Source organism: Echiichthys vipera (genome assembly GCF_963691815.1).
Source record: "Echiichthys vipera genome assembly, chromosome: 11".
NCBI classification, from domain to species: domain Eukaryota; kingdom Metazoa; phylum Chordata; class Actinopteri; order Perciformes; family Trachinidae; genus Echiichthys; species Echiichthys vipera.
Genome location: NC_139836.1, coordinates 24,582,980 through 24,601,649, shown reverse-complemented (window position 1 = coordinate 24,601,649; position 18,670 = coordinate 24,582,980). Strand labels below are relative to the sequence as shown.

At 40.6% G+C, this 18,670-nt stretch overlaps 2 protein-coding genes across 2 annotated transcripts; one reads left to right on the top strand and one right to left on the bottom strand.

The window, feature by feature from the left end:
- Positions 1-7,416: 7,416 nt before the first annotated feature.
- On the bottom strand, positions 7,417-13,997 carry nphp1 (nephronophthisis 1; the record flags this gene model as incomplete). The annotated part of the gene is made up of 20 exons (XM_083922470.1): positions 7,417-7,695; positions 8,029-8,073; positions 8,257-8,330; positions 8,415-8,527; positions 8,718-8,817; positions 8,963-9,039; positions 9,164-9,246; positions 9,456-9,566; positions 9,726-9,800; positions 10,117-10,245; positions 10,383-10,477; positions 10,734-10,821; positions 10,974-11,022; positions 11,190-11,320; positions 11,458-11,559; positions 12,079-12,283; positions 12,397-12,530; positions 13,019-13,079; positions 13,311-13,372; positions 13,932-13,997. 20 exons carry the CDS (start codon positions 13,995-13,997, stop codon positions 7,417-7,419), a joined length of 2,079 nt encoding a protein of 692 aa, XP_083778596.1.
- A 639-nt stretch (positions 13,998-14,636) lies between these two features.
- On the top strand, positions 14,637-17,018 carry LOC310954049 (C-signal; the record flags this gene model as incomplete). The annotated part of the gene is made up of 4 exons (XM_083923345.1): positions 14,637-14,963; positions 16,349-16,526; positions 16,621-16,715; positions 16,827-17,018. 4 exons carry the CDS (start codon positions 14,637-14,639, stop codon positions 17,016-17,018), a joined length of 792 nt encoding a protein of 263 aa, XP_083779471.1.
- Positions 17,019-18,670: the final 1,652 nt, after the last annotated feature.

Here is an 18,670-nt window from a genome sequence, read left to right as displayed (position 1 = left end):
TTATGTAAGGAGGTGCATGTCTGATAAAGGCTTTGAAGTGCCATGTTTGATCATCCATGCCCCGCAGGATATCACCATCCAGCAGCCAAATTAGATATTTTGTATTTTCATGTGAACACATGACCACATGGACTAAAAAAAAGGTATTTTATGGCATTTAACACCGAGCTGTACGTCCAACCTTTGAACTCCTGAATCAGCTCATTTTGACCCTGACTTTATGTTTATTTTTGAGTCTGCACGTGTTTGTATGGGAACCCACTGAACTGCATTCCTAAGTTCACTTCATGGCAAAGATGAAAGGATGGAGAGAGGGAAGGTGGGTTTGGTTTGTTAGGGTTGAGTGTGTAGGAGGATGGGGAAGGGCAAACAGGTACATACATGCAGATGAAGGTGTTTCCGGAGTAACAAGAGAGCAAGCAAAGAGTAAAGAGAGAGGTTGGGAGTGGCTGCAATTTCATTTTATCACCTGTTTCACTGTAGTTTTCCACTTGATGCCAGAAAATAACTATCCAACCAGAAAGTTAGACATACTCCAGCACACATCCCCCTGTCCTCAGTCTTCTCGTATAAATCTCAGTACAAAAGCAATTAAATGTAATTTCCCCACAATGTCTCACTCGTGTTTATTGTTTGTCAGAGATGATGCCGAATGAAACAGCTGTGAGTCACACAAAGTGAGTGGCGTGTTATGAGTGGGATCGTGCTTTCGTCTCTTAGTGTGTCACCAAGTCAAACTGCCAAACACAGCGTGACGGTTTCCAGGCCGAGGGATTAAAACCATCATAAAAAATGCAAACCCTATTGTGTGGGCCGACCCTAAGTTGTTTATTGTGTTTGTTTCAATTCAATATCGATCGGTCTGCTGCATCGTCACAACACATGCAAGTTTCAGTTCGCATCTCTGTTTTGTAAACGCTGGTCTGGAAAAAAAAACTTGTGGTTTCGAGGATGTGAGTGAGAAATTAGAGGTTACTGGAAACACCGTAGTCTCAAGCTCAAATTTCAAATAGTCTTAAAGGTAAAGAATGTCTCATTCACTCCAATATCATGTATCATGTATCACTACTTTACCTCAAATGAGGGCTGGTTTCTCGTGATTTGTGCTAATGACACGCTGAGCTAACTTGTCTTTTTAAAGGTACCACAGAATTTTAATGTTGTGCAGTGAGTCATGCTGCAAGAGTAGCTTTCATGTTGTCTAAATGGGGGATGTTGCTTTGTTCTGCAGATGCTGACACACCCTTTGTCAACCTGTCCATGTTTGAATCTGCAAAGGTCACTGAAGTGTGTTTGTAGACCCTCGTCTGTTGCTACAACGCTAAAGGTCATGACACCAAGACGTTTAATTGGAGTGAGATGTTAATTGGTTTGCTTCTGATTCCCAGAACCCGCGTCTCATTTTAGCTCTTACATTTGCTTGAACACAAAGGACCGGGTGTCTGCAGATCCTGCAGCAGCAGTTGCTTGATCGGAGTACAGAGAAGTTTGTTCAGGGCCCAGGGGTGAAGTTATTTTATTCTATTTTATTTGGAAGGATAACCGAGCAGTCACTGCCGCTTACCTCAAGGGCCTTTTGAATATGGTTTAGTTTTATGATGCAGCATTTATATCTGAAATGACATCATCTTCACAAATGAATCATCATTTTTTTTACTTATAAAGGGCACAAATACACAGGAAATGTATCTTGTATTGAACTACAGCAGATGTCACGTTTTCATCCACTATCATCATTTGAAGATTCTTTAGCCTAATGCTTAACTACATTAAAAAAAACAACAACTGTACATTTCATGGAGGCTACATCCATATTTCTATGATTTAAGCTTGTCCCCAAATGGCCAAATAATCTATTAATGCAGCTATAAAAGTAATTATATACATATAATAACATATTATCTACGAAATGCATGTATTGTTCATTTGGAGATGTGTTTGTTTCCACCTGGTGAATGTTGATATACTGCCAATACAGCTCTGATTTGGTCTCCAATTAAATGTATCTCTATTGTATAATATAATAATATTTTCTAGTTATTTCATCAGAAAATTGCTAACTTGTCTGTGTGCAATGTGATCATGTGGTGTAAAGTGGGATTGTCTCAGAACAGTAAAGTTGTAGGCCATAAAAAAATAAACAATGAGCTGAAAGATGTTCATAAATGTGTCTGGAACTTCTCAGTTCAATTTAGATTTCAAAGGTGCATTGTCAACAGCTCAGACCAAAACGCAATTACATAGACCTACAACCCATCAGAGCAACAAAACGACTCAGCACTGAGCGACACATGCATGCTTAGGCGGTGTTTGGTCCATTCTGACGCAGGAGATCAACCTTTGTTAAATCAAAGCTAAACAGTACACTTAAATGTGTTTCTGAAAACATTTCAGGTGAGGAATATCCAATAGGATGGCAGTTGTAGCTTCAGTAGCTTCTGTCTGAGTGTGAAGGCCGTACCTGCAGAGCGAATGAAACATGAGCTTGGCAGATTCAACTGGTTCCCAGGCTGGTTAAATACTGCAGAGTCTGAGAATAATTATCTGTGGTTTCGGCACTTTGAGCAACATTAGTCTTTTGATCCATAAATATAAACAAACTGATGCCGAAGAGCAGCTTTGATTTCAAAACTTCTTGCGCAGTGATATCGTACGGACATTTTCTACGCCTTGAACACAAAGATGTTTTTGATCACAACCTGTTCAAATCCTTCCTATTTTTCAGAAATCTGAACTTCCTAAATTTTATGTCAGTATTTTACGAAAGTTCTATGTACAATTTCAAATGAATTCAAATATCCGCTCCTATTAACCAGACAGTCATCCGATCTTCGTCTTACAAACAATTTACTTTAAAAAAGCTTGTAAATGAATCCATGGGATGGGTAATGGTTTAGTTTATCTTCTCATATAAAGGAATGTAAATCTATCTTATCTTGTCTTCATCACTAGACACACACACACACACACACACACACACACACACACACACACACACACACACACGCACACGCACACGCACACGCACACGCACACGCACACGCACACACACACTCACACACAAACACAGTAAGCGGGGTTCACTGCCAGGCAGCCAAAAGTTGTGTTTGGCCAGTTTTAAGAGAGACACGCCTTAGACTAGCTCCTCCACTATGGATCTGGTTACGGCCATCACACACACACACACACACACACACACACACACACACACACACACACACACACACACACACACACACACACACACACACACACACACACACACACACACATACACACACACAAACAAACACTTCCATGGGAACCCCTGCCAGCTCAAAAAACAATGGCTGTTTGTCTGTGACAAGTGCAGTTACACACTGTAACACACATGCACAAGCAACGATAAAGACTGCATTGTGTTTTATATTTTATATCCAATAAATAAAGAAAAATGTCAAAGACCTGCTCTGTCGCTGAACCTGACCCCTGACCTCTGACCTCTAGGAGGATCACAGACACAAACGCTTTATTAATATGAAACATCCTACATGTCTGAAAACATCATCCTCACTTACACACATCAATTGGGGGAAGAAAAAAAAAACATCCCATACTTCTTGGACCATTTTTCCAGCTCCAGTCTATAACTTTTCACCGGAAACTCCCGCTTTCCTGCTCGACCTGCTCTTGCTCCCCCTCCTCTTCATCCTCGTCTTCTTCTTCCTCCTCCTCCTCTGAAATATGCAGATTGCAGATGCATCACCTTTCAAGTTACTGTACCGTCCTCACCTGCATATTGATGTAACTCACTTAGTGCTGGCTACAGATATTACGTTTCCCGTACATTCTTCAGACTTTAAAGGACATAAAGTCCATCATAGTTCCCAGTAACATTGATCTGTAGGACTTGCAGCAGAGACAGACAGGTCCTTCACTCCGCTCACAGCACAACTCCATGTCCCTTCAGGAAAATTAGAAGTGTAAAGCACTTGACTGGTTTAGTTAATGAAGTTAGGGCAAGTTCATCAATAATACTCAATTATTCATTTTAGTTATTTAAAAGAAAATACCCAACATCTGCTGATTACAGATTCTTAAAGGTTGTTTCCCCTTGTCCTTTTTTTTTTTTTTTACGGTCAACATAAAAAGAATAAGTCACTTTAAGCTTTAACACTATCCGCTATGTAATTACATATTGATTCATTTAAAAAAACTAATCAATCAATGATGAAAGTAATTGTTGTAGTAAACATGTAACTTGTGAGAGGGCTTCAGGGCTCTGCAGACTGAGCTGAGTCGAGTATCTCATGAGCAGGGGGTTAGTGAAAACAAGAGACCAATACACCTGGAAATCAAAAGCCTGAATATGGAGAATGAGCAGAACACCGCCATCTAGTGTCTCAAGATCGTAGTCGCAACAACAAAAAAATAATTCCAGCACTCAGGTTGCCATGTTTGTCAGACCGGCCCAGTAGCCTACAGGAGACCAGCCTGTTTGAGCCTGTTTGAACCCGTCCCCTCCGGCAAATCCCACCATAAAAACAAGTATTGCAGAGGAGTTTGACTGACAGTTACCGTTAGCCTTACAGCTAAGAAAACATGAAAGCTAGCTTACCGATCAAGGAGAAACGTAGCCATTTTGTTGTGTGTTTTAATTCCATTGAACTCCTTTATCTCAGTCCATGGAGTGAATGCTCGGCCTATCTTGACTCTGGTTTTTGCCCGTCTCCGGTCACTCAGCTGCTGGGACAAATAACAAAGCAGCTGCAGGATTGGCAAACTCCATTTCACCCAGTGCCAGCCTACAGTAGCTGCACCCAACAACAAACAACCCTGGCATCCAGCAATGCCGGCCGCTATTGACTGTTACAATGTAAAGAGGGACAGAAAGTCATTGTCAAACCCTTAAAAGAAAATTTAAATATAAGTCAGACTAAATCGTTTTTTTTTAATGGAAAGTCAATACTTTCATTCTGTACCCCTCGAAACATCCTGTGGGTGTATTATTTAAATATATATATAAAGCTTTTAATGAAGATTCTACATATTCAACCTTTAATACCTCAACTCTGACGGCTTTTTCTGGGAAATTTAACAAGGAGTGTTGTTATTAGCAGTAGTCGAAGAAATACTGAAAACTTTTTAAAAAACAAAGTAAAACTATCAAACTATTTATACTTAACAGTAAAAGTCCTGCATTAAAATTTTTACTAAACATGAAGAGTGAAACCACACAATGCCCTCAAGTTTACCTAAATGTGTGGGTGCTGTCTAGCTCAACTGGTAGAGCTAAAGACTGATCCCTTGCCACAGCTGCCTGTGTTCGACTCTGGTTTCATATATTAGTATATAGTTCAGTTGCATATTAGAACAGATACATAATTCAATATCTTTTGTCTCTAAACAGCATGAGAAAGCTTTAATAAAGCCCCTTTTATTTGGGGCCCGAAGGTAGTCTCCTACCTTGCCTAATGGCCTGCTTTAGGTGTTATTTCCCTGTGAACCAGAGTGTATTTCAGCGGTGTTTCTGACTTTGGGGTAGCCGCGATTCAGGTGTGTGATGCAACTATGTCATGGCAGGTGTATTGCTCAGAACTTGTAGGTCGATCTTGACCGTGAAGTTGTTTGAATGAGCGGTTCTCAAGAAACTACCAAGCAGCAAAGCCACAGGCCAAGTTTTCACAGAACTAAATAATATTTTAGGTGTTTTACAGACAAAGCTGAGGAGCAGTGAGAAGCAAAAGAGAAATTGCAAGAGTAATTTATTGTGTAATGCACGGTAGGTTGACAATCAATCAGTTTCTATGTTTAAAGCGAATACTACCGCCTGTGTTCGTCAAAGAGTCATCATCACCTCGTTTTTTTATTGCTGCCTTTAGATATTCAGTTACCCTGATGGTAACCCAGTTTTTTACCAACACCAAACAATGCATCGGTCGCCACAGGTACCATCACCATGGTCATAGCGCTGGAATGTGGAAATACAGGATATGCAATAATATAATCCACCAGCAAACACACCAAAGAAAGGCTCAATGTGTTTGTGTTTGTGCACAGAAGAGGACTTGAGTTCAGGACGTCTTGAGGTCTTTTCAGAAGCGTGAGGACCTTTTGGCCAAGTCAATTATTATTCATAAAGAGATCATAAATAGACTTTAACATTTTTAGTCTGTCATTCCAATTATTATGAAGGATTAAGTAACCTGAATGCCTTTTAAAAATGTCGGCTGTTGATGCTAATTACACATTTATGTAACGCTAACAGTTTAGATGTGATGATGGGTCTCAAATGTGGTTACCTGTTGAGCTGTCGTATCACTGTTATGATTCATACTAATAGTAAATGAAACTTCAGATGTGAAACCACAAACTGATGGATAATCTGAACCTGTCCGTGCACAGACTGATCCAACCTCTCACTGCTCTTGTTCTTTTATACCAGGCTATAAACAGACGTCAGCACACCAATTATTAACTCTGAACAATGTTCTTATACCCTGTAACTCAACACTACACACACACAGACACACACACACACAAACTCACACTAATGTTGAACTAAGGGGTGGAGATGAATGGAGCAGCTCAGTGACCAGTCAAATGACAGAGTTGGAAAAAACTGCTGCTTCACAAATACAGTAAAAGACCAATTTTAATAGAATGTTTATTAAGAAATAGAAAATAAATGGTAATAAATAGCAGTATCAAAACATGCTTATAATGTCACTATTGGTTCTATGATTGTATAAATACGTTTGGCCAGTAAAAAGTTCCTCTCCATTATTACTGTAAACTGTTTTAGTGTTTACTTTAAGAGGAGCAGAGTGAACTAAAGAAGGATCTTTAGTGATAATGCTGGCATCGTCCACGTTTGCTTTTATTTCATATCTATTCAAAACTGAGACCACTTTGTTTATGTTGCAGAGTAGAGGCAACAAATCCCAATGGAAGACCAAAAACCAACAATGAATTGATCCTATTAACAAGTATTGTTTGTGTATCCAAAGGCTGATATCATTGGTTCCTCCGTGCCGTAGAGCTCCATTGTTGTACAAACACATCAATGAGCCACACTGTTGCATTGGGTTACATGTTTCTTTAGCACAATGAACGTGAACACTGTAGTTTATTTTGAGTTGATCCCAAATACACGGCCCTGCTGCTGCTATGAACCACAGCGCCTCCAACCGTGTATTAAGCCACAGCTGAAAATAGTCCACATTTTTTATATAACGCATTTATTGAGTAACAAAATATACAATATTACCAGCTTTATCCTTTTAAGTTACACATTTTAAAAAATGTTCCAAAATGAATTTATGGCATATTTAAGGGTTATTAATCTTTTTAATCAACCAAATGAATCAGTTCATTTGACACTGAACATAATCAGCTTCTAACTCTACCATCCCTCTAAGTGATGTGATGTGACTGTTACCGCGCCACACGGAGGAGGTCAAAGGTCAACTCTGTGACATCGAAGGCGAGATGCTGATGCATGGGGTCGACAAAAACCTCTGGGCCTCCTGATTGGCCGCTGGTGTGCTGTGTGTGTTTGAGAGCGTCGAGGGTGGCATAGGTGACTCTGGCCCGCTGCTCCTCTGAGGGCGGGTCCGCCCACCGATGACAGGGCAGCAAGGGTGAGTGGAGGAGGAAATAGACGGTTGACATGTAGACTTTAACAAACTCTTGCTTCAAACAGGACATGTCTCTCTGCAAACACACAGAGAAGATGTTTATTCGTAAACCTGGTCAGCAGCCTGCTGAGACATTATGCACTATATGCACAAACACATTTAAACTTCCTGGGAGAGAAAAGTCACCAAGTTACACGTACTGTCAGCACACTCTACAGGCCTGTACTGGTATTACACACACACACACACACACACACACACACACACACACACACACACACACACACACACACACACACACACACACACACACACACACACACACACACACACACACACACACACACACACACACACACACACACACACACACACACACACACACACACACACACACACACACACTAACCTTCTGCGCTCTACTCATGTTGGTCTCAGCATCCAGCCAGGCACTCTGAAAGAAAACATTTGTTACATTTATTTTAAATGATGCACAATTATTATGTAATGTTGTTTAAGAAGCTCTTAAACCTGAAAGATTTTCATCACTGTCTCACTTTGACAAGGATGAGTTTCTGGAGGAAACGCAAAGTACTTTTTGGAATCAATAATGGAGTTTGAAGCTCTCCCTACTGACCCTGAGAGCATCCAGCAGGTCTGGTTGGTCCAACAGCACAGGAAAGGTAGAAAGTATAGGACTGCATATCGGATCTGAAACAGAGAGACAATATGAGTTCTTCCTGAGAATCATGAATATCTGTTATTTGCATAAGAGGCACTGAAGCCGTATATTACCTGCATTCTGCATGGTGGGCCTGTCCATCAGTAGTGCGTCAGCGAGCAGCTGCCTGTGCAGAGCGAGCAGGTCGACGCAGCTCAGACAGTGCAGCAGAGTGTCTGGAAGGAGACTGAAGAGAAAAACGTACTTGTCACTAACAAATACAATATATTAAATATGCACCCACATGCCTATGGCTGAGGTGAGCCACGAATGTCTCCAAATAAATCTAGTACACAGCTATTGTTATAGAATTAGATCAGATATTTCACTACATGCGTTCAAGCTCTGTGGTCATTTGTTCTTGCTGATCAACCCACCTGAGCTGCGTTCTGGTCCGGCTGTTAGGTGATTTCAATTTTATAATAAGTTTGGGCTGTCGCCTTGCCTGAAGCATCTGCTGGAAAACACTACCTGGAGCTGAGGGGGAAAGAGAGAAAACATGCTGTTTTTATTATGTACGCTTTATTTACTTAGCAAATCTGATTATCTAATTCCAACAAATCATGAGGTTTCATTTAAGCACTTTGTCACACGAGTGTTGAGCTCTGCTGTATCTTCTTACATCCTCTGGTGACTGATGCCTCCACTACAACATCCTTCTCATAGGGAGTGCCACCGTTCACTGGCAGCTCATAGGTCCTACACACAGGTTAGATTAGATTAGATGTTAAAGTATTATCATCTCTCGTACAGTAGGTTGGTTTGGTGGGTTTCATTTTTACAGCTGTGGATATACTGGTGATATATTTGCACGTCTGTGTACCTGTTGGGGAGTGGATTTCCAGTGTCATCCGTCAGTTTCAGGAAGGCCCAGCCACAGCTCAGGTCCCCTCTCTCACCTGTGGACTAAAACACACACAGAAGATCATCGCAGCTATTTCCCCATCACTCATCTGCTTTGTTAGTAACTGGCCACTTGTAGAAGCGGTTACTGAGTTGTTTTTGTCTTTTATGACAACAAAAGACATCTCAATAGTTTCACATTTCCTTTGTGATTCCAAGACTTCATCTCACCACTATCACGCTTGTATTTGCATGCGTTTCTTTGTTCTCACATTGCGTATAAAGGTGACCCCCAGTTCAAAGAGGATACCAAGGTCAGGGGATGCAGAGTTGCAGCGCAGGAAGGATTCTCCATCTAGGAGAGCGGGTAGGATACCTGCCACCTGGAGCAAACGGATTTAAATTCAGCCTTAAGCACAGGAATAAATTAAATGTTAAAGTTTAGTTTTGAGCTCTTCTGTTGTCAATACTTTTTTCAACAGTGACAACAGAGAAAACCAACAGCAGAGTGATATTCCAAGTTCGTAATGCTGTAAACGTACCCTCGGAGAGAAGCTCCAGGTTTTGGGGCTCTTGGAGTTGTAGGTTGCCCTCACTGTGTGAATGTTACTCAAGACCTGAAATACACGTACACCTCATTTTAAAACATCTGGGAGAACAAGTGAGTGAGTGAGTGAGTGAGTGTGTACCTAGTTAATATGAGTTGTCTTGGATGTGGTAAAGGTTGAGTAAGCTAACAAAGCAAAAGGGACTGATACAAGACTCTTCCTAATAAATAAAAGGAGACGGATGGCTTAATGTAACACAGCGACAGAGAGAAATTCACATGCAGCTATACATCTAGTGAAAGTGGTCTGAAAATGGATTTTATCTGCTAAGTATTTATGTAATAGCTTCCACACTTCAGAAAAGTGCCCCACAGAAATACCACACCTGAGTTCCATCAAAGGCACAGAGGCGGATGTGTCTGCTGAGGACCTGAACTCCGACCCCAGGTGTAGGAATCATCCTGCAGCTCCATAAACTGAAACAAACACAAGTCCTGACCTGCCGAGCACGAACCTACGAGACACAACGGGAGACTGACAAGTTAATAAAAATATAGAGGGTTTTGGTCAAGGAAGCATGTTCATAACAGGGTGCCTTAGGAAACACACACGCACGTACACACACGCACGCACTCATGCACACAGTCTTACCCTGCCAGTGTCTGCATCCAGGAAGAGGTCACTAAAGGAGAGCTGAGATTGGCTGAGCTCAGGCTGAATATAGTGACTTCCTCTGTATGTTATACCTAGATAAAGACACAAATGGTTACTGCTTTGACATTTCATCAAATGTTATTCATTAGCTACAGAAGTATTGGTACTAATAGTGGCAGCACTGATAGTTGAAGTGGTTGTGGTATAAATGCGTGATGGAATTCAGCTACAATCAGTACCTGCAGCCCTGTCACTTTGTTTGTGCTTCTTAAACTACACAACCCTTGGCATACCTTATTTAGTGTGGATTTAATAGTGTGTGTGCTTGTTATGAGAGTGTTAAATGACCTTCCTCCACCAGCAGTTTATTGAGTGATGATGGTCTGAATCCTGAAGGTATAGCCCCCATGGCAGAGAGCACATCTGTGGCATCAATCTGTTACACAAACACACACACACACACACACAGTGGAAACCATACACAGTATACTTTAACTATATTGTACACAATTCACGTATTGTGGATTTAGTATTTGTCGAAGATTAACAGTAGCATCTGTTCCAGTAGCAGTAATTGTAGATATTTACCTCAGTCAAAGCCTTTCGGACAGTACTCCAGTTGGAATGTGAAGACCTTCTGTTGAAGAACATGGGAACTCAAATTGAACTGATTTAAAATGAATGTGTGTTCGTCATGCAGAAAAGTCTCTCATCCACTTCAGTAGCCAGAACCACTGACAAGTTTACATCTGGCCACCACACTCAATCTACTACATCTACAAAGAGTAGGTTAATATGTAGAACCTCTTCTTCTCTCGGCCATCTTCCAGTTCTTCACCATCTCGATCTTCATCCTCCTCTGACTCTTCCTCATTGTCTTCATCATCATCATCATTTTCATCATCTTCTTCATCATCAGCAACGCCAGAGCCAATCTGAAAAGTGAGTGGTTTGAAGTACCATGGATCAAAAATGTCATCCGTTTGCAGTAACACACTACAGCTACTTACGTTTAAAATGCACACCGCAAAAATGTTTAATGTGATGCAGATGTTTTTCACAGCTTGTGTACCTTCAGGTAGGTTTTTGGAACCACTCCTCTGTTGCCTTTGGCATTCTGAGCCAGCCACCATCCATCTGCTGTCATCTTGATAACCCTCAATATCTCCCCCCTCTGAAAACAGCAGGGAAACAAGTCATGTAACTTCACATTACTCATGCATCACTTACTAACGAGCAGTCTTTCTCTGCTTAAAATGGAAGAAGCGCACAGTTGATAAGCATGTTGGGAATACTTTCATACTGTTACTCTCAGTCGGCCTTTCTGTCGCACTTTATGTACCTACAGGGCTGTGTACATATGATTTAGGAGGCAAGAGCACCCTCCTCTATTAGTAACTGATATAGCCTCAGATCCTCCCTTTGAATTTTCTACTGAGCCTTAGTATTCAAGTACATGCAGCATGTAAAAAAAAAAATAGGTCACTTTAAGAGCCTGAGTTTAGGTGGAGGGTTCAAAACTCAAAATACCTGACCTGAAAGAGTCATTTTTCACCTGGGTAAATTTTTAAAAATGCAAGAAAGCTGCACGAGGAGTGGTATAATGCTGGAATCCATAGCGTCAGTTATTTTAAACAGTTAAATAGACACCTGCATGTTGCTGATATGGAGGCTGAAACAGGTAGTCTCTTACCTGAACAGACAGATCTCCTTCCTGTTCTCCTTTGAAATCACTGAGGGCTGTGTAGATGGGGTGAGGGTCTGACTGGGAGAGCGGTTTCACAGCTTGCATCTCATCGCCATCAGCATCATCATCATCATCATCATCATCATCAGAACTGCCTTCCTCATCATCTTCATCGTCATCTTCCTCCATGCTATCTGCCTTTGTGCTATCACTGTGGATCAAAACATGAAAAGATACTTTAAAATGTTTTTCTTTTCCTTCTATAACCTAAAGAAACCCCTCTGCTTCAAAGTTAAATTGCACTGTATCACGTTTGTCACTGACCCTGCAGCAGTACTGGGTCCTGGTGGTGAAAGCTCCAGGGAGAGTGTGTTAACACGCTCTAAGATGTTCTGCAGTCGTCTCTCCTCTTCCTGCTTCCTCTCATCATAGTTCCCCACTGGAGCCAGCTCATCCGCCTGGAAAATTAAGCAACAGATTACCATGAAAACTAGACAAATCTACTTTAAAAGAACAGAATATTACACAAGGCTTTTATTTTGGCAAGTCAATATTCAGCGATGCAGCAATAATTGACTATATTTGAAAAATGTATTTTATCTATATTGAATCAATGACGTACGGTGCTGTATTTTGTTATATTCCTGTCATTGAACAGATCACCTACCTGCCAGCACTAACACAAAATCATCAGTCAGGCTTTAAATGGTGTCCCATGATGATTGGAATGATCTCTCAGAGATATTTCCATTCAGAAAACATGAGTATATTATTTTGAGAACATAAATAATGTCAATTTTCAGGATATAAAACAAGTGATATAGATCAAGCTGATTGGTTGCTTGCAATTTGGAGGAATAATTGCATTGCACGTTCTCATTACAAAGAAGATATTAAACAATAAAATAATAATTTGCACATGTACAGACAGAACCTCACTACTAACCTTCGTCAGTTTTCTCAGTGTCCTTTGTGTCTTCTCTGCAGACATCTGCAGTTCTTGACATCTGTTTGTAAATGGACATTTAGACCATAAGTAAACCTCAAAGCATTACTTGAAAAAGACAAATCAACAAATCATAATGGGGTGATGGGGAAAAAGTAGGGAAAACGCAGAGTAACAGCATGTCCATGCAATAGTTTCAGTGCTAGTCTAGATTTTGGTCCCAGTCTTAACTGGAGCTACAGTGAGTAAACGTAGTTCAGGATCACTGCTGTGGCTCTATCAAAACTGTTACCTCCGAAATGCCTCTTCAGTGGATCCATCCCCACTCTGCACATCCTTTACCAGACTGTCAACCTGGAATAGAATAAGTAGATTAATCGCGAGTGAATACAGAGGGGCTGACATCAATGTGTTGAGGCTGAATTGCATCTGTATATGTTACTTGCTGTTATACCTGCTGTCAACAACATAGCTCAGATCTGTTAAATGTTCTGGATGGTAACAAAACAATGGAGTGTTTTGTGTGAATCAAATATCCTATGCTCCTAGCCAATCTTGATTTTTTCTTCTTGACATTTAACGCTCCATTAAACAAATAATAATAATTCATCTAAGTGTATTATAGAAAATTCACCACACACTTCATTAACCATATAGCTCTTACTTCAACTTTTACCTTTAGATCGCCTACTGAAATAAACGTATGGGAATAAGAGGCATTAAGCAGATGAAAAAATGAGACTTTGATGTGGTTAATTACACAACTGTGCAATGCCACATACAAAACTGTTATTGCGAAAGGACTTCATGTGTAAAGCGGTCTGTCAGTGCTAACGTTACTGCAGCAACAACCGTCTGCTGTCTATTCATTGTGGAGTTTAAACACGCAAACAAGCGCCATTCTGTAACACACCTGTTTTTCTACTTCGTCCACTTCTCTCTGGATAAGCTGCAAAGGTCCTTTCCGTTTTGGTGGCATTTAGAAAGGTGTGTTTGTTATGGGGCATACTCTTCCATGTGTTAGCAGATCCCTAGCTAACTTAGCTGACGGTACACTTCCACTGGTTACTAGGCAACCGGGTTACGTACTGGCGGTTGTTAAAAGCTACCACCCCCTACTGGACTGGGGGGAGTGGTGTTTTAACCGCTTTTGTGTTAAATTTCGAGTCATTTCAATGATAAACGCCATCTATTTTTTCATTATAAGCGAATATGTGATGTGAAAGTTTGGAAAAATAAAATATGTATGTATGAACTACTCCACAACTGGCCAAAGCACATAAGCAGAGTTGTGTAAGTGTCTTCTTAATGACCTACAGAGGGCGTACTCTGCTTGTTGTGAAACGTGCTGCGTTCAGGTTCTCTTCGTTAGCTTAACTTTTTCCAATTTTTTAAAAACAAAATTGAAATGAAACTTCAATGTCAAAGCACATTTCCAGCACTGCACTAAACAGACAATATAAATGTTGCTTAAAAGCATTTTAAAAGCTACTTGTCATCACAATCATTTACTATCTTTATTGAAGTTTCGAAATTACGACGTTTTGGGTAGACGTGAAGGCATTACTACTACATCCACGCTCTCCGGCTTCCAGTGTTGTTATGTCACTTGACTGTCATGGCTTCCCCCGTGGCGCTCATTCAAGGGGCCAGCAGAGGACTGGGGCTTGAATTCTGTAAATATATCTTGAAAAGTAAAACTCCCGCAGCCGTTATAGCGACATGTCGAAACCCGGATGGAGCGGCCGAGCTGCGGGGCCTGGCCGGCCAACACCCGGGCAAACTGACGGTCCTCAGGCTGGACGTGAACCGGGAGGAGGACATCCGTGGAGCCGCGGATCGGGTTAAGGAGAGTTTCGGTCGGCTGGATCTGATCGTCAACTCCTCGGCCATGCTTCACCCCTCCGGAAAAGGGGAGACCAGCCTGAGAGAGGTTTCTGCTCAGGTACAGTTTGAGCTGATCTTATTATGAAAACTATAATAACACTGATGTATGAGTCTGTCCCATGTCTACCTAATGTGCTGCACAGTTAGTTTAGATTATCACATTCAAGTGAGTCAGGTAAACTGTCAGGTTTTGTAACCACTGAGGATCCTCAACAATTATTTCCAAAGGGGCCATTGTTGTGTCACTTAACCCCTGTTCCTAATCTTGTTATCAAAGTCTTTCATTTATAATGGAGCTTACTTATTAGTGAATGTACAGTTACTTGGTGGCACATCCTTTTCGTTGACGAACACCTATGAACTGACTTTAAAGTTGGTATAAATACAATGAATGTACACAAAGACATAGTTTCCAAGGTCATTTAAACTTTTCTGTTAAATTTGCCTGCTATTAGTTGCTTGCTTCACTCACAATACACCCCAGAGGACGGCAGGAGGCAGTGTCAATCAGCCCAGTGGTTCTCCAACTTTGTACATAACATACCAACTCGGTGGAATCAGGCTCTCTGTAGTCCCACCACTAAGACCAACATTAAAATACAGCAGCATAGGCCTGCACTATTCAGCTATGGTCAGGGAGGTTTATTCTAATCAGAAGATTATTTATTATTGACTGTCTTCAGCCACAGCCACGCCATATGAAGGGGTAGTAGCATTAGAACTGACGTGTCAGTGTTTTCAAACCAATCATTTTACCTCTGATGACCATCTATCAATCACAGTTAAGCTTGTATTTTGGCTCTATTTATATGACTGAACTATTTGATCAAACGTATTAAGAGGTGTCATTGATGTCCTACCTTCCAGTTACCTAAAGCATTCTTCAAATGTAGCTGAGACACTGTAGGTTACCTATCACAGCTTGGGTTGCAGAGGGGCGATTTTCGGTAAATTGCTGGAAACTTCAGAAACAAAAACATGACAGGGAACAATGAACTTATTTTAAATTACATTTCAAGGATCCTAAAAGTGTAAGTATTAGTAATTAATGTTTCCTTCCTTCCTTCTTCAAGTGCCACCAGAGATAGCTTGAGTACCACCAGTGGAACTAGTACCACGGTTTGAGAACCAGTTAGGTAGCCTACCTCGTGAGAAGTTAAATTAGATTAGATTTCTTTTTGCACTTAATTTCTGCACTTTTACATTTATTTTCCAATAGGTTTGCATGTTTTTTAAATGGAAGTCTACTTCCAAATTGCTCTGAGTTTGGTGTCATCTCTGTATTGAATTAAGGAGATCATCTCCTCTCAATCTACTCATACTATCCTGCACCCTGTGCCCCAACCCGTTCACACACATTCATTCAGCTCAACCAAATACCCACCACATCTTTAATTCGATTAAACCACCTATCTGTATCGATTGACTTATTTTCCTTTTCAGGGCATCCTTTCCACCTTGACGACCAACACAGTGGGTCCCCTGGTCATGGCCAAGTATTTTGCCCCCCTCCTTCAGAAAGGTGGAGGTAGTTTCGGTCAACAGCCTGCAGAGAAAGCGAAGCAGCACAGCGGCATCATCGTCAACATCACCGCCAAAGTGGGATCCATTGGCGACAATGGTAGGTATTGTGTTACTGGTGGTTACTCTATGGTGATGAATGCGTGCTAATGTAGTATGGTATGATTCATTTGTGTTCCACCTCCTTATCTCAGGTCTAGGTGGTTGGTACAGCTACAGAATGTCTAAAGCAGCTCTCAACATGGCAACCAGGAATCTGTCCATAGAGCTGGGTCGCGGTCGACCAAAGGTAAGTTTGAGTGTCTTTATAGTCGCTTTAACATTTTTATTTCAAAGATACCATAAACAAATAAGAATAAACCCATGGCCTGTATTTTTTTCTATGTGTGTGGTTTTCCAGGTGGTGTGCGTGTCCATGCATCCAGGAACAGTCAACACGGACCTCTCCCGGCCGTATCACAGGAACGTACCAAAAGACAAGTTGTTCAGTGCCGAACACTCTGTAAACTGTCTGATGAGCATCATAGACACACTGAATATCGAAAAGACCGGCAAGGCGTACAACTGGGACGGGTCTGAACTTCCTTGGTAGAAACACTAAATGGACAGAAGGAGAGATTCAATAAATTGAATCCACTCTATTCTGAATACTAAATCTCTCGGCACTGTATACTGTGCAGTAAGCTGGACTTAACACTGAAAAAGAGGTTTCTGGTGGAGTCACAGTCTAAAAAGTGAAAGACAAACATATTCTATTACGTCACAATCGGCCAAAGTTTGTTGTTAATAACGCTGTGACTTCAAGGCTTTGTGGATTTGACGCCATGTAAACTGTATAAACTTATGATCTAATGTTGCATTAAGGGGTTTACATCTGCTCCCAGTCTTTGTGGTAACAATACATATGGGAGTGTTACTGATCATCTCATCCATATGTCTGCCACAAAGCAAATAAATGCATAGCTATACCTTTAAGGGTGAAGCCTAAAACCAATTTCACATATTCTTTGTTGTTTTTCACGGGTTATTGTTGAATAAAATCTGTTTTTGACAGCTAAATTATGTATCAAATCATTACAGTGTGGTCTCACTTAGAGGTACTAAACAATTACATTAATCAGACATTAAAACATTCAAATTAGATGGAGTTGTATAAGTTTCATTTATTTCTGTTTGTGTTAGAGGTACAGTGCAATGATGTGCCCAACATTTTTGATCAGCTACAGTAGAGATAACATAGTTAGTTCTTTTAAACCAGAAGATGGCAGCATTTTGAGCCTCCAATAGTGCTATTTGGTATCCACAGTCTTCACATTTACGTTTTTTGTCTTAAGTGAATTTGTTAAATCATGTAAATTATGGCAGTTGTTTATTTATTGTAGTATGATGGTCATCTTTTATTTATGCAGAGCTCCACTTATGACTTTAAAATGAAAAGGTAAAGTGTTAAATTAATCATTATGGTGCATTTTTTTACACCTAATGGAGCTTCTTAATATTACCGCTATTCCTTTTGGTATTACTTCACAATCTGATAAAAGCAAGTGTGTCTGCGGTACTTAGTCAGATATATATTAACTAGGCTATATATATTATTTTTTTATTATCACTTTATATTTAGTTAATCACTTTAGGCGACTGCATCCTATTTCTGAATATAAAAAGAAATCTTTATGTTGTATGAGGATAGTTTTCAACTATGGCATCTGTATTCTTTTAAGTGTTTCTTTATCATTTATGCTCTCTGATCAATGCTGTAATATAGACTGTGTATATATAGTTTAACCTAAAACATCTACCTTTAGACACGTACAGCATTCAAAAAACTGAGACATAGGCTTACATCGGGGTTGGATTGTCAAGAGAGAGAAATGCCATGTCTTCTGAATGCTCACATTTTTGTTTCCTCTTATCAAGCTAAAGATTGTTGTTTGAACTTTGTATCTTGACTGACCTGTGCTGCACATACAATGCTCTGTGTGATAGCAGGCCTCTCATAATTAAGTCTCTCTATCACACGCCTCTTTTTTTAAATGTCTTAAACTCAATCTGAATGTATCCTAACGGTCCCGGCCTCATAGAAGATCATATATTTGCTATAGTAGGCTGTTACATTTGTATTTCTAAAGGCAGCTGTGGTTTTGCATGCATGAGTTACAGCGGCTCATTTTCCTGACTCATATATGGACTGGCAGCTTTGTAAGCACATCACACGTGCAGAGGACTGCAGGGAATGAGGGGTGA